We start from the raw sequence: 14,334 nt of genomic DNA, 5'->3' as shown, positions 1-14,334 counted from the left end.
GCATCAGGTCTGAAAAAATGTGGTTGCTTTGGCATTGCATCAGCATCTTGTGCCATTCACAGTAACTTTGAATATTGTTCCTAATGAGGAAATACATTCTGTGTACTTCATGGAATTTAGTGTGATTCCTATGGCTATTGAGAATAGTCACAACTACTGGAACTAACCTGGATAAATAAGTAAAAAATTTACTTATTTTTAATTTGTAAAACATCCTGGTTATAATGTTACAGTGTTAGAAAAGGTCCTAGATATTTAATCCAACACCAGCATTTCATAGGTGATGATTCAGGCCTAGCTGGTGGGAGTAATTAGAATAGGTTCACAAATGGACAGATTAGGACTAGAACCCACATCTCTTTCTAAATCATTAGTTATAATTGGCAAAGATCACATACTAACCAAAGTCTGTAGCATGGAGAAAAATTAATGAGAATATTCATAGGTGAGGGTTGTTCATACTACTATCAAGAAGGATAATTGTTGGCTAATTCAAATATTACATACTTGTATTGGACAACAGTAGCAGCACTAGGTTGTATTGTACTGATTCCCAACCCTCACTGTACTTTAAAAATCACTGGGGGAGCCTTAAAAAGAAATACCTAGGCCTACACCCAGATATTTAGATTATTTGGCTGGATCAAGATAAAAACTTTTTTGGGTGATTCTAATATGCAGACAAAATTAAAGACCGCTGAAATATCGCCTGCACTGCGCTTAAGCCCAAGACATGAAATGAAAAATTTGTGAAATTCAGAAGTGTCATATTGTATTCTTTTGTGTGATATTAGAGTTTGGTTTTTTTGTTTAACAAATTTTTTTTTTTTTTAAGAGATGGGGTCTTCTAAGACAAAAACCATCTGACTCAGCAATACCATTACTGTATACCCAAAGGAACGTAAATCATTCTGTTATAAAGACACATGCATGCACACATTCATTGCAGAACTGTTCATAATGGCAAAGATACGGAATCAACCTACATGCCTATCACTGATAGACTGGATAAAGAAAATGTGGTACATACACATTGTGGAATACTATGCAGCCATAAAAAAGAATGAGATCAAGTCCTTTGCAGGGACATAGATGGAGCTGGAAGCCATTATCCACATCAAACTAACATAGGAAAAGAAAACCAAATACTGCATGTTCTCACTTATAAGTGGGAGCTAAATAATGAGAACACACAGACACACAGAGGGGAACAACACACACTGGGGCCTATTGGAGGGTGGAGGGTGGGTGGAGGGAGAGGATCAGGAAAAATAACTAATGGGTACTAGGCTTAATACCTCGATGATGAAATAATCTGTACAACAAACCCCCACGACACAAGTTTAGCTATGTAACAAGCCCGCACATCAACCCCTGAACTTAAAGAGATGGGGTCTCGCTATGTTGCCCAGGCTGCTCACAAATTCATGAGCTCAGGCAATCCTCTGGCCTCAGCCTCTGGAGTAGCTGGGACAACAGGCACACACCACCATGCCTGGCTTGATAACTTTACCTTAAAAAAAAAGTGTTCTTGTTTTTTGTTATTTCTTTCCTCTGCTCACTCTTAGATTGTGTAGTTGTAAAATCACTAAAAGTTAATCAACTCCAAAGTTTAGGATTTTTCATATTTTAATGTTTTTGAAATCTGGGTGAGTCTCAAAATTGATAGCCAACCCAGCAGGAGTAAATCATGATATGTTGGAATGTATCCTTTTGCACGTGATAGCTATTTGCATTGCTAAAACTGTAAATTGTTGAACTGGAGCTCTAATTGCCACTGAAAGTGTCTTCAAATAACATTGTAGTGCATCATTGAAATAAGTTAATTGTATTCAAGGAAAATTTATTGTGAGCATTCATTCATTTATCCATTCCAGTAAGTCTTAGGCAGCATGTTAGGTGACTATAGTACTTTGAAAACTAGGAAAGATCACAGAACAGGTCAGAATTTTCTAATTTGAGAGAAATTGATGTAATAAACTAAGATGTCATGAATGACTAACATTTAAGTGCAAATATGTAAGCTTCCAACTGACTTTCAAAAGAACTTGTTTCACTTCTAAAAATCCGTAATTCAGGTAGGAAGAAAATGAAACTATGAATAAAATAAAATGGAATGTAGACAAAATCCCTGGTATTATTTTATGTCTTAAGAAAGTTCTAAAGGGATTAGGAAAATGAATGTCATGCTGTATGTAATTGTAATTAGCTAAGAGTGATTCAGAATAATTTAGACTCTTAATGGAAAGAGGACATAGGGAATAGTTTTTCATTTTATGCCAAGTGATTTTTCTGTTGTTTATTAGCTAGTGAAACCAATGTTGGTAAAATTAAGTTAACAATTTTAGAGTTTATGCTAGAAAAGATGTTCTGAGGCTGGGCGTGGTGGCTCACGCCTGTAATTCCAGCACTTTGGGAGGCTGAGGTGGGTGGATCACCTGAGGTCAGGAGTTCGAGACCACCCTGGCCAACACGGTGAAACTCCATCTCTACTATAAATACAAAAATCATCCAGGCGGCGTGGCTCACGCCTGTAGCCCCAGCTGCTCAGGGGGATGAGGCAGGAGGGTCGCTTGAACCCGGAAGGCAGAGGCTGTAGTGAGCTGAGAGGGCACTACTGCACTCCAGTACTCCAGCCTAGGCAACAGAATGAGACTGTGTCTCAAAAAAAAAAAAAAAAAAGAAAAGATGTTCTGATGGTGATACTGATAAATTTTTAGTTGGTTTAACTTTTTGGGTTTTATATTAATAAAATTATTATTAAAATTAATAAATTAGGTAATTGTGTTTGTATATTATTTGTATGTATAGAATTCCCCTTCATAATCTGTTTGTACTGTAATAAATTTGCTAAAGGGTTACCTTAGAATCATTACCTGGTTGGATTATGGATGCGTTTGTGAGCCTAATCTCAGTAATGAGAAATGCCTTTAGTGGCTCATGCCTGTAATTCCAACACTTTGGGAGGCCGAGGTGGGAGGATCCCTTGAGCCTAGGAGTTTGAGACCAGCCTGGGCAACATAACCAGCTGGTGTGGGACATCCTGGGATAGATAACCATTTCCTTCCAAAGTCAAGATAGCTACCCAATGAAGATCAAACAAAAAAAAAAGGAAAAAAGAAAAATACATTTATGGAGGTGAGGACTTGGAGAAAGCTCTGACTCTAGAAAGCTGAAACACCAAGTAAATGCCCTTTTCTAGTCCTTAATGTGACACTAAAAGATTGATTAAATATCATAGGACATTGAATATACTGTTGTAATGCTCTTAGGTCTTTTTTTGAAGATCATTTGGGGAACTTCAGTTACAGAAATTTATCACTTGATTTTGGCATAATTTAATCATTGTGGATTATTTCTGATAATTTAGAAAAAGTATCTCTTCATTATCACATAGGTGGGAGAGCTGATTTGTCTTTTAAATGATTGTTTGCAGTGCTTCCAAATACTTACAACTCTTTATTTTTTGTATATATGTGTATTTTTTAAAATTAAGACTGGATTTCACTGTGCTGCCCAGGCTGATCTTGAACTCCTGGGCTTAAGTGATCCTTCTGCCTTTGGCCTCCCAAAATGCAGGAATGAGCCACCACACCCAGCCACAAATCTTTAAGTCATTAAACTTTTTTAAAGAGATGGAGTCTCACTATGTTGTCCAGGCTAGTTGTGAACTCCTGGGCTCAAGTGATCCTCCTACCTCAGCCTTCCAAAGAGCTGAGATTATAGGCGTGAGCCATCACGCCCAGCTGTTTTTTTTTTTTAATTAAAAAAACTTTTTTTTAATTGTAAATCAACTGGATTTTGGGAAGATAAATGCAAAGCATAGTTTTAAGTAGAAAAATATATAAACTAGATCAGCTTATTTTATTTTGTATGAGTTCATGCCTTCTTTAGTGTAAACTTTTTTTATTGTCTAACAGTGCACACTTAGAAGTAATATTTTGGTATATTTTAAGGCTATTTCCTAATCAGTTACTGACTACAGAACCTGGCTCAAGGTTTTTACACACCAACGTGAACATTCCATTAAGTGATACTAATTTTGAGAGGCAAATGATGACAACATTTCCTGGATCAATGTCTCCTGCCTTAAGGAGATACTCCACTGAATTTGATTATGGTACATACTGTGTTTGCTTTTATAAATTACTTAGGCCAACACTCGGTCCAAGTTGTCCTTGTAAATGAAAATTGTAAATATTTAATATACTTTCAGTTACATCAGTGTTTCTTTTGATGCATGTTTGCAGACAGCTTTATCTGGTGAGACAGACGTTCTATTATTTGTAAAATTTAAGTTAAGCAATATTACCATTTCATTTAATTCTAGTTTAGCACAAGTTTTTCCTTTGTATACAAATCTCCACGAGAACATTCTACACATTTCATTGTTTAGAAATGTAAACATTTATTTAAAAGTAGGTAGCAAGTTAAAAAGGAATACTTGCCTGAAATCTTAAAACATAATCAAGTTCCTTTTAAAACAGTTAATTTTTTTCCTATAATTTACTTTCATCAAAAGTATGTTTGTTTAACATGCTAGATAGAAGCAATTTAGCAACATAAAATATATTAGCTATAGTATATTCAAAAGAATGAGAAATGTAAATTCAGAGATGAGACCATCATTTTTTGCAGTTTAAAAAAAATGCTGATTCCGGTGCAACATACACTGATTATCCAGGTTTTACATTTTAGGGCTGAAACCCTGAGGAGCCTGCTGGTGACTGTTTAGCACTGAGCAGAGTTCAGTGTGCATGCACTTCCAGAGTTAAAAGCTAAAGCAGACTAACTGATAAACAAACAACCAACATCTTTGCATTTCTGAGTTTTTACTTGTAATCATAGGTTTTCCCAAATTATTAGAATGTCTATACCTTAGCTATTTTACTAGAAAAATGATTTATGCTAGTATAGTCACTTGTTTAGAAGTCGGAAAAAGATCATTTTTTATTTTTAGAAATTACTAAGCTCTGTTGGTACTACAGCTGATCCTTCTTCAGTTCCGGAGGCTTCTTCTGGTGTCTGTAGCTCTTGACAGTGGTACTTCACTTTAAGTGGTTTGCCAGGGTACCAGACCAAGTGAATACGACAGGGAATTATTTCCTAGGAAATAGAGTTATAAAATATTATAATCGGCAAAAACTTATGGTAAAAGCAATTCTACATACAATGTTACGTTTTACCTGTGTTGATAATTCATGAAGTAGAACAGTATAATCAAAATCAATTGTGTCATCATTAGTTTTCTAGAGGGAGAAAAAAGAGTTAGTGTAATAAATGTGGTATTTAGTGTAATAACTATACAATACATTCTTGTTTTGAATGGGTGTCTTGTGTCTCCTACTGCCTTTTAGATTTCAGCCTCACAGTTTTTGGTGGTATTTTGCTTCAAGATATGGAAGTCATGAATCCTCATTTTTTTTTTTTTTTTTTTTTTTTTTTTGAGATGGAGTCTCGCTCTGTCGCCCAGGCTGGAGTGCAGTGGCGCAGTCTCGGCTCACTGCAAGCTCCGCCTCCCGGGTTCACGCCATTCTCCTGCCTCAGCCTCTCCGAGTAGCTGGGACTACAGGCGCCCGCCACCACGCCCGGCTAATTTTTTGTATTTTTAGTAGAGACGGGGTTTCACCGTGGTCTCGATCTCCTGACCTCGTGATCCGCCCGCCTCGGCCTCCCAAAGTGCTGGGATTACAAGCGTGAGCCACCGCGCCCAGCCGAATCCTCATTTTTGTCTTGTCACTGAGTTATATGAAAGTCTGGTTGAATGTCTGTCACATTTTCTGATGGAGACTGAAGTCTGTGGGAATAGGGAGATTCTTTTAACAACCTTAAGGATCTAGATACTGTATATATACCTCAAGCTGATATATTAGCCCTGATATGACAGGCAATAAGACAAGGGGAGGGGCAACCAGTAATTCTAGAAGGCCTACCATGGGCTGGTTTCTGTGCTAGGCACCTTCTACATGTTCTCATCTAATTCTCCTTTACAATCTATGTATTATGAGCCTGGTTTTACAGGAGAGGTAATTTGAGATTACAGCTAGGAAGTGACAAATGGGAATTCCAACCCAGATCTACTGACTCCAACACCCACATTCTTCATATATACCACATGAAGCTATACACGCTGTTTCTAAAACCAGCTCATTGGATATTTTTCAGTAGGCAGGCAGTTGTCTTCATCTCTTTTATTCACATCGTTTCTATACATTTTACTAGTGACTAAACCAACTCCGTATTTTCTTTCTGACATTTCCTTTTTTTTTTTTTTTTGCAAGAGTGCTTATCTGTTCACAAGTAAAAATGGAAGAAAGAACATTTTTTTAAAAATACCTTAATTTTGGTTATAATTTGAGTCTTTTCCTACTATCACTGAGTACTCCATTTTTCTAAGAGAAAGAGAATGAGTTACTTAAAAAACAATTTTTTTCTTTTCTCTTTCCTCCTTTTCCCCTGTTCTCTATTTCCTGCTTAGCTCTTTAGAAATGGAATCATAACCTTTACCTTCCCTTTTACCAGACACTCCCTGCATGGCAAGCTTATGTATGTGCTCACTTCAATGCTCGAGAGCTGGAACTCTCTCCCACCAGGAGAAGGCCTTAAGAGACAACAGTCAATTTACAACCTCAGGCCCATGAGGGAACTCTGTCCAAGTGTCTTGAAACAATGGCCATTTTACAATCTAGCTCTGCCCACAATGGCGCCAGCTTGACCACCCGGTAGAGAAGGCACCCAAGAAGTCACATAGACCCTGCACCTGCTTGCTCCCTCTTCCGCATGCCATTTATGCCAAGTCCCCCTGTAAAAGCCCTTGTTTTTTGTCCCAAAAGGGAAACAGTACCTTAAAGGCAGGAGCCTATACTTAATTCCCCTAAGCTAGCTTTGGAATAAAGTCACTTTCTTCATACCAGACCTCACTCTTGTGAACTGGATTCTGCAAGCAGCAAGGGACTAAACTTGCATTTTGGTTACATTACCAGGTTTCTATTAAGACTACTAAAGAACACAAAAAAAGCAACGCCCCCCACCCCCACCACCAAAAAAGTTTAGACTCCCCTTTGCCTACATTGATGGAGATTTTTACAAGCCGTGAAATGGCCAGTAGGTGAGGAAGTCTGGAGGGAAGATACAGGCTGGAATCCTAACATTTGTTTTAAGCTCTGCCTCTTCTTTGCCTCGCTGGAGACGGCGATGATTTCCTTCAGAAATGCCTGAAGGAAAGGAGGCAGTTCCTTCCCCAGAGGGCCTGGATAAATCAGAAATCAACTGCATTTTCTATGATTCTTCTTGGCAATACTCGGTAGGTTTCCCTCCTGTCTCACAGTGTACCCACGAATGTTCAAAGCAAACATCTGAGGCACAAGCTGGAAAGTCAGAGAATTCATGAGAGAAAATTCAGTGTCTCTTTCTTAAGGGAACAGTTACTGGAGGTTCCAGTAATCAGTCTGGCATTGTCGCTTTGAGAGTGTGTTTAGCCTTGTTAGACCTTCATTTGGTGGATGTCTTGACCTTGGAAGGACATGATTATCTATCCCAAGATGTCCCACACCAGCTGGATATTTGTCTCAGACTTTTATGCTGTCTGCACAGTCTTGACTGTTTACCATGTATTTTTATAATTTAAAAATTGGTTTTAGGCTGGACATGGTGGCTCACGCCTGTCATCCCAGCGCTGTGGGAGGATCACTTGAGCCCAGGAGTTCGAGACCAGCATGGGCAATATTATTATTTTTTAATAGAGACCACCTCGTCTTTATTTAAAAAAATACTAATAAATAACTATATATATATATATAAATTGGTTTTACTTATACACTTAAAATGTTTTTTTGAGAACAATGCCTTATTCTGCTTTTGAAAATGGCATTTCTGAAGGAAATCCTGGCAGTCTTCATTGAGGCAAAAATGAGGCAGAGCTTAAAACAAATGTTAGGATTCCAGCCCCATTTGACAGACTACTTTGGTAAAAGCAGAAAGAGTGTTACCCATTTTTAAATACAAAAATGTGAGTCGTGATAATGCTGGTAAAACCCTATATCATTTGATTGAGAACTTCCTCAATAAAGTTATCAAAACATCCCCTTACATTTTTGTTTTTATAGATTCCTCCTCCTTTAGGAGGAATCACCTTTAAACCAAACCAAAAAGCACAGCTTATTAAAAAAACTGCAGAAGAGGACATTGCACATCCCAGCCTGGCAAAGGATGCCAAGATCGGACTGCCCTCCCCGTGTCAAGCTCTGCCAAGAAGTCGTTTTTAATGTTATTCAGAAATTATCTTTTTGGCTTCAATTCAGATCATCACAAGTGCCAAATCTTGTAGCCCAAATGGATGATGATTTGTTGTTACATTTCCTGGTAACTCAGCACTTAATCTTGTTGCAGACAGACTGGAAGTGTTTTGTTTGTTCCCTTTTACTTGGTCATAACCCAACCCACCCCATGCCCCTCCACCCTGCTTCCCCCAAAAGGGAGCAAAGGATCTCTAACAGAACCAGGGTGGTTTTAGTAGAGAAGAATTAGGCTTAAGTTAGTAATAGAAGTTATCAAAAGTCTATTTCAGCATAACAGATAAGGTAGATAGGATGGTTTCTATATGTAGCTTTGGCTAATGGAGACTTCTACTTAATGTGAAGATGAGCTGACTGATAGTGATGTGCTGCCGGTTAGATAGTTTGGGGTGCTTACAAATCTGGTACTGATTGATAAGAGTTAGAACAATACTCAGCTTGACTTTTCTCAATTCATATTAAAGGCAAAACGTATGGGCTTATCCATTTTTTTCCCTAGCCAGCATATATCCCTTATTCTTGGCACTGTCCTCATAGTATTGGGAATGACATCTATTCTTCAGTTCTAAGGAAAGAGTTGTGCCAGTAAGATGGGTCTTACTTTATATTTGCATTTCAGTCTTTTTTTTTTTTTTTTTTGCACACTCTTCCCTCAGGCCTTGTTCATTTGGGGCTGTGAGTTTATAAGCTTGTACTTCCTTACACAGTTGCATTAAAAGGTGAAATTAGCCCTGAGTATCAAGATAGTAATTCCTAGGAAGTTTTTGGAAAAATTATAATCTTTATACTTTTTTGAGTTACCTTGGGCCAAGAACACCTCCAGTCACTTCCTGCCTCCGTGCCGTACTGGCTTTCTCAGCCCTAGTGTCCTGTTGCTAGTCTCTCAGAACAGTATTTAGACCTTCTGCTCATAATGTCTTTTAAAAAATCATTGCTTGTTGCTTGTGTTGCTTCTTTTGATGAAGGGTCGGTCACAGGAGACCTTAGTGGCCACTGAATAGCAGAATTTGAAAATCTTTGTGGATATGTGCATACTTTTCTTTAAGAGAACTCTAAGCTGAAATGCATATTAACCTTGAAACGAAATATCCTAATTGCTCCAGGGATTTAAATTTGTATTAGTTTCACTTCAATCCATTTGTGAGTCCTCATTTAATAGGCCCTAAGAGATTAAATGATTTGCCTTGGGTGACCCAGCAAGTCAGCTGCATATTCAACTATTATTTATCTAACACCCAGACATCACAGGGGGAAAAAAAAATGTAAAACTCTTAGTCAATGACCATTCTCCCTCTGCATTTGTTTTTGTTTGTTTTGTTTTTTTGGGACAGAGTCTTGCTCTGTCACCCAGGCTGGAGTGCACTGGCACGATCTCAGCTCACTGCAACCTCCGCCTCCCGGGTTCAAGTGATTCTCCTACCTCAGCCTCCCAAGTAGCTGGGACTACAGGCGCGTGCCACCATGCCCGGCTAATTTTTTGTATTTTTGGTAGAGACGGGGTTTCACCATGTTAGCCAGGATGGTCGCCATCTCCTGACCTCATGATCCGCCTGCCTCAGCCTCCCAAAGTGCTGGGATTACAGGCGTGAGCCACTGCGCCCAGCCTGCATTTCTGCTTTTTAACTGTCTAGTTACTCGTATGTCCTTGCTTTCCTATGTGCAGTTTGGTTGAGGGATATTAGTGGACAGATGATGGACATGAAAGACTGGTTAGAATGGGAGAGAAATACACCTGCTATTTTTTGTACCCTAGTATGTCCTAGTGGTAAAAATGTGTCATATGCAACTGCGAAAGAAAGGGAAACATGTTAAAAGTCCTAGTTTTTTCTGTTATCTCAATGTGTTGCTCTATTCCTATTAAGTTTTCCTCTCACATTTACTACAATTAGTTCTATATTATCTTGACCCCATTTTCTATGCTTAAAACAACCTCTTCCCTATAACTTTAAAATCAGGTACAGTAAAAGCCTCCTGTTGAGGATGTGGTTACCTTGGTAGATGAGAGTGTATCAGAAACAGATAGAAACTTATCTAGCAAAAGAACTAGTAGTGTATCTTGACTTGTTATATGGCAACAATCAATTAGATGGTAATTTCTATTTAAAAGCACTCTATATGGGGAAAGACATGTTCATTTTGATAAGTAAAGACAAAATCTAGGTTTCTAGTCGATGTGTGTTGTACATGTGGTCTTTGGAAAGCAAACCAAACTATTTATTATTGACATTAAAATGGAGACTTAATGCTGGGTAAATCCTGTGCTCAGAAGATATTCACTGATGATCCATCCATGGGTGAACCTATGAACAAAACGCATTTTTTAAATTGGTGCTTATGATTAGTTCAGCTTGCCTCTCTAATACTCCCAACACCTTTGCTGTCATCCTGCTCTCAGCTGATTACTTTGCCTCCTTTTTCACTGAGAAGACAGAAGCAGTTAGAATAGAGCTTCCACAGGCTCCCACTTTGATATCTGCCGTCCTAGCACTGGGCCACTGTTTCCTGCTTTCCCTCTAGGTGAACTCTCCGTGTTTCTAATATCATCTGGATTAATCACATCATCTCTTGCCTACTCGAAGATAGTAACTCTAACAACTTTTCCCTCTCTTTCATGCAAGTCTTACTTTGCCTCTGTATGCCGGACTTTTCCTCGTCAACATATATACATGCTGTTACGTCTCCCAACCAAAAAAATGCAAAGAAAAAACCCTTTCAGCCCTATGCTCACCCATCATCCAGCTGTAGTCCTCTTCCTTCCTTTTACTCTCCTTTATTATAGCTAAATTTCTTGAAAGGATGGAATGTCCACTTCCTCTCCTCCCATCCTTTCCTGAACCTACCCCAATTAGGCTTTTGTCCCCACTGTGCCAGTGAGAGGGCTCTTGATAAGCTCTCCATTCATTGACTCCAGTTGCTCAATGAAATGGACAGTTCTCAGTCCTCATCTTACTTGACTTTCCAGCAGCATTTAGTACTACCAGCCAGTCCTCATCCTTGAAATACTTTCTTTTCCCATATCTCCAACTGCTTAAGTCAGAAGTGTTCCATGATCTAATCCTTACATAACTTACCCTCTTTGTCTACACTCATTACCTGTGATCTCATCCAGTCTTGTGGCTTTAAATACTATATGGTGACAACTACAGCCAAGATCTCTCCCCTGAACTTCAGACTCTTCTGTCCAGAAGATTATACAAATTCTCTGTATAGAATTTAGAATGCCCCAAATCAAGATAATTCTCCCTCAATTCTGTTCCTCCTATAAGTTTCCCCAATCGGTAAATGAGAACTGTGTCCTTCTAGTTAATCATGCCAGAATCCTAAAAATCATCCTTAACTCCTCTCATCTCTGATATCCATATCCAACCCATGAGCAAATACTGTCAGTCTGCCAGAATCCAAACATCTCTCCAGCCCCATTGCTACCACTCTGGTCCAAGCCAACACCAGGCCTTGCCTAGAATATTGCAATACCTTTTTTTTTTTGAGACAGAGACGGCATCTCACTCTGTTGCCCAGGATAGAGTACAGTAGCTCAATCATAGCTTATTGCAACCTCCAACTCCTGGATCAAGCAATCCTCCCAACTCTGTGTCCCAAGATGCTGGGACTACAGGCATGTGCCACTACATCTGGCTAATTTTTAATTTTTTTGTAGAGATAGGGCCTTGCTATGCTACCCAGGCTGGTCTCAAACTCCTGACCTCAAATGATCCTTCCACCTTGGCTACTTAATTTTTTTCGTAGCATTTACCATCATATGATACATATTTATTTATTAGCTCACTGTCTCTTTTTATCTTCTCTCACTAGAATTAATCTCAATGAGGGCAGCAACATTGTGTCTTTGTTCACGCCTGTATCCCCAGCCCCTGAAACAATACTTGGCCCATTGCAGGAACTCAAATATTTATTGAAATAAATGTGATTAAAACTCTTGATATGAAATTAGAAGTTCACATGAATTCAGTCTAAGGAGACCGCATTGATTGTAACTCTTGTGGCACATGTTAATTTTCAGGTTTTTCTTACCCACTGCCTCACATTAGTGAGCTGTGCCAAGTAGTAGTGTGACACCTGTGTTGTCATTTCCCACATCACATAAGAGCTTCCAAGGAAAGCCAAATCCCAGATGGGTCTCAGAGAGGGATCAATATGTCCATGATTATCTGAGAGAGACAAAAAAAGCACATTTGTATTAATGCATTTTTGAGACAAAATCTCAGAAGCTGCAGAAATGAAATAGGGTTTAAACTTAGTCATACCAGTCATCTCTCTCACAGCAAGACCTTGAGCCAGATATGTGATTTGTTTGTATCTGTTTCTATGTTAGTATGTAGATTTATATTCTTCAACTTGCCAAACTGAGTAAATCTATTATAAATCAATGGTCATTTGCTGTACTGTGTACATGCAAAGTAAGAGCCATGAAGCCTACGTTCTATCAAGCCTGTGTCCACAAAGTATCTTGGACCCATCTTGTCTTCTCCAAACCCACTGCCACCACCCTTCAGGCCTGGGCTGCTTCTCCCTGAGACCACGGCCACAGTCTGCTACAAATCTCTCAGATTTCAGTCTCCTCCTTCCAGCTGTCTCGCACCTAGGAGCTAAAGTGACTTTTCCATACTCATTACTGAATACTCAAAGATGACATTCAATTTAACTTAGTCTTGTTAAGAAGCTTTTTTTAGGAGACAGGGTCTTGCTCTGTTGCCCAGGCTAGAATGCAGTTCCACAATTGTACTTCACAGTAGCCTTGAATGCCTGGACTCAAGCGATCCTCCTGCCATGGCCTCCCAAAGTGCTGAGATTACAGGTGAGGGCCACTCTGCTGGCCAAGAAACATTTTTAATTAGGTTGAAAACTCTATCACTGATAATCTCCACCTTACCTTCTGGTTTAGGTCTACAGTCAATGTGATGGTGGTCTTTGCTTCCAGTCTGCCAAAATATCTTTGTGCTTCTCTGATCATTGGCTTTAAAGCTAATCAATATGTTGGCAGCATCTCTCACTCTTGTTTAACACGTGAAGAAATCAAGTGGATTTTTTCTGTGGCATTGTTTTCGGACCTAAAATCTTTTAAATTTGGCAAACATCTTTCTTAAAACTTGCACAATATTAGACACTGTGAGAGGTTAGGGATACAGTGACTAATACATTACTATTTGTGACTTTTAGGAGCTCAAATTTTATGAGATGACTGTTCATGAACCATCATTTTATGCAGTTTTGCAGAGATACTATATTAAGCCCTAATAATAGCACAATACATGAGGAATACTAACAAGCTTATTAGGAAACTAATCCTTCTGGGTAAAGTAATCCTTAGCATAAATTCTATTCTGTATTGGTAGAACTTGGCTAGTTTATACTCAGAGGTAATTCAGACAGCATTCACTGATTTCTTGGGATCTATGTAGGATACCAAGATGGGTCCCCACCCTTCACATGTTGGCATGGTGGGGTTATAGTTGATACATTCCTTAAGAGAGGGAGGATCAGAAAGCTGAGGGACAGCAGGGAAGGACCAGGTTTCTTTGGGCTGGAGAGGGTTGGGGGAAACTTCACAGAGATGAGATTTTGGCTGGGCCTTGAATTGCTGTCACGTCTGTGGGGGTCTGAGTGAGAAAGCGAGCATGTGAAGGTAGGAAGGCACCAGGCAGGGGCAGCCTCAGTGACTGGTCTTGGTAGAGTATACAGTATACTGGCAGCAGATTTTGAAAGGCCTTGTTTGCAGAGCTGCCAGAGTGGATATGAACTGCAATTGAGTAGTAAGTGTAGAAGATGACTTTGACTGCTGGATGCAGTGGTCTCAGGGAGAAGAAGCCCAGGCATGAAGGATGGTGACAGTGGATTTGGAGATGACAAGATTAGTCCAAAATACTTTGTGAATGCAGGCTTGATAGGAAATGGCAAGTTATTAAATGTTAGGAGATTAGTTGATAATGACCAAAGTTTCTAGCCAACTCTAGGAGAATAGTAATACCATTAAATGTAGGACAGAAAGTGGGAACGTTTTGGGTGAAAACAAGTTGAGTTT

At 39.1% G+C, this 14,334-nt stretch overlaps 2 protein-coding genes across 3 annotated transcripts in view; one reads left to right on the top strand and one right to left on the bottom strand.

The window, feature by feature from the left end:
* Nucleotides 1-14,334, top strand: part of LOC116463403 (elongation factor G, mitochondrial) — a 68,292-nt gene that overhangs the window by 46,191 nt on the left and 7,767 nt on the right. The window lies entirely within an intron of this gene.
* Nucleotides 4,173-14,334, bottom strand: part of RARRES1 (retinoic acid receptor responder 1) — a 35,989-nt gene continuing 25,827 nt past the window's right edge. The window contains exons 4-6 of one of the 2 annotated variants that reach the window (XM_032146490.2): nt 12,327-12,463; nt 5,187-5,249; nt 4,173-5,106 (exon numbers count right to left, since the gene is read on the bottom strand). In XM_032146490.2, the coding sequence (XP_032002381.1) occupies nt 4,957-5,106; nt 5,187-5,249; nt 12,327-12,463 (350 nt within the window). In that variant the 3' untranslated portion in view covers nt 4,173-4,956. The remainder of the gene's footprint in view (nt 5,107-5,186; nt 5,250-12,326; nt 12,464-14,334) is intronic. The other variant, XM_032146491.2, reaches the window with a different exon arrangement.

The sequence above is a fragment of the Hylobates moloch genome, unplaced genomic scaffold (assembly GCF_009828535.3).
Source record: "Hylobates moloch isolate HMO894 unplaced genomic scaffold, HMol_V3 SCAFFOLD_35, whole genome shotgun sequence".
In the NCBI taxonomy this organism is placed as follows: domain Eukaryota; kingdom Metazoa; phylum Chordata; class Mammalia; order Primates; family Hylobatidae; genus Hylobates; species Hylobates moloch.
This window is presented reverse-complemented; position numbering and strand designations above follow the sequence as displayed.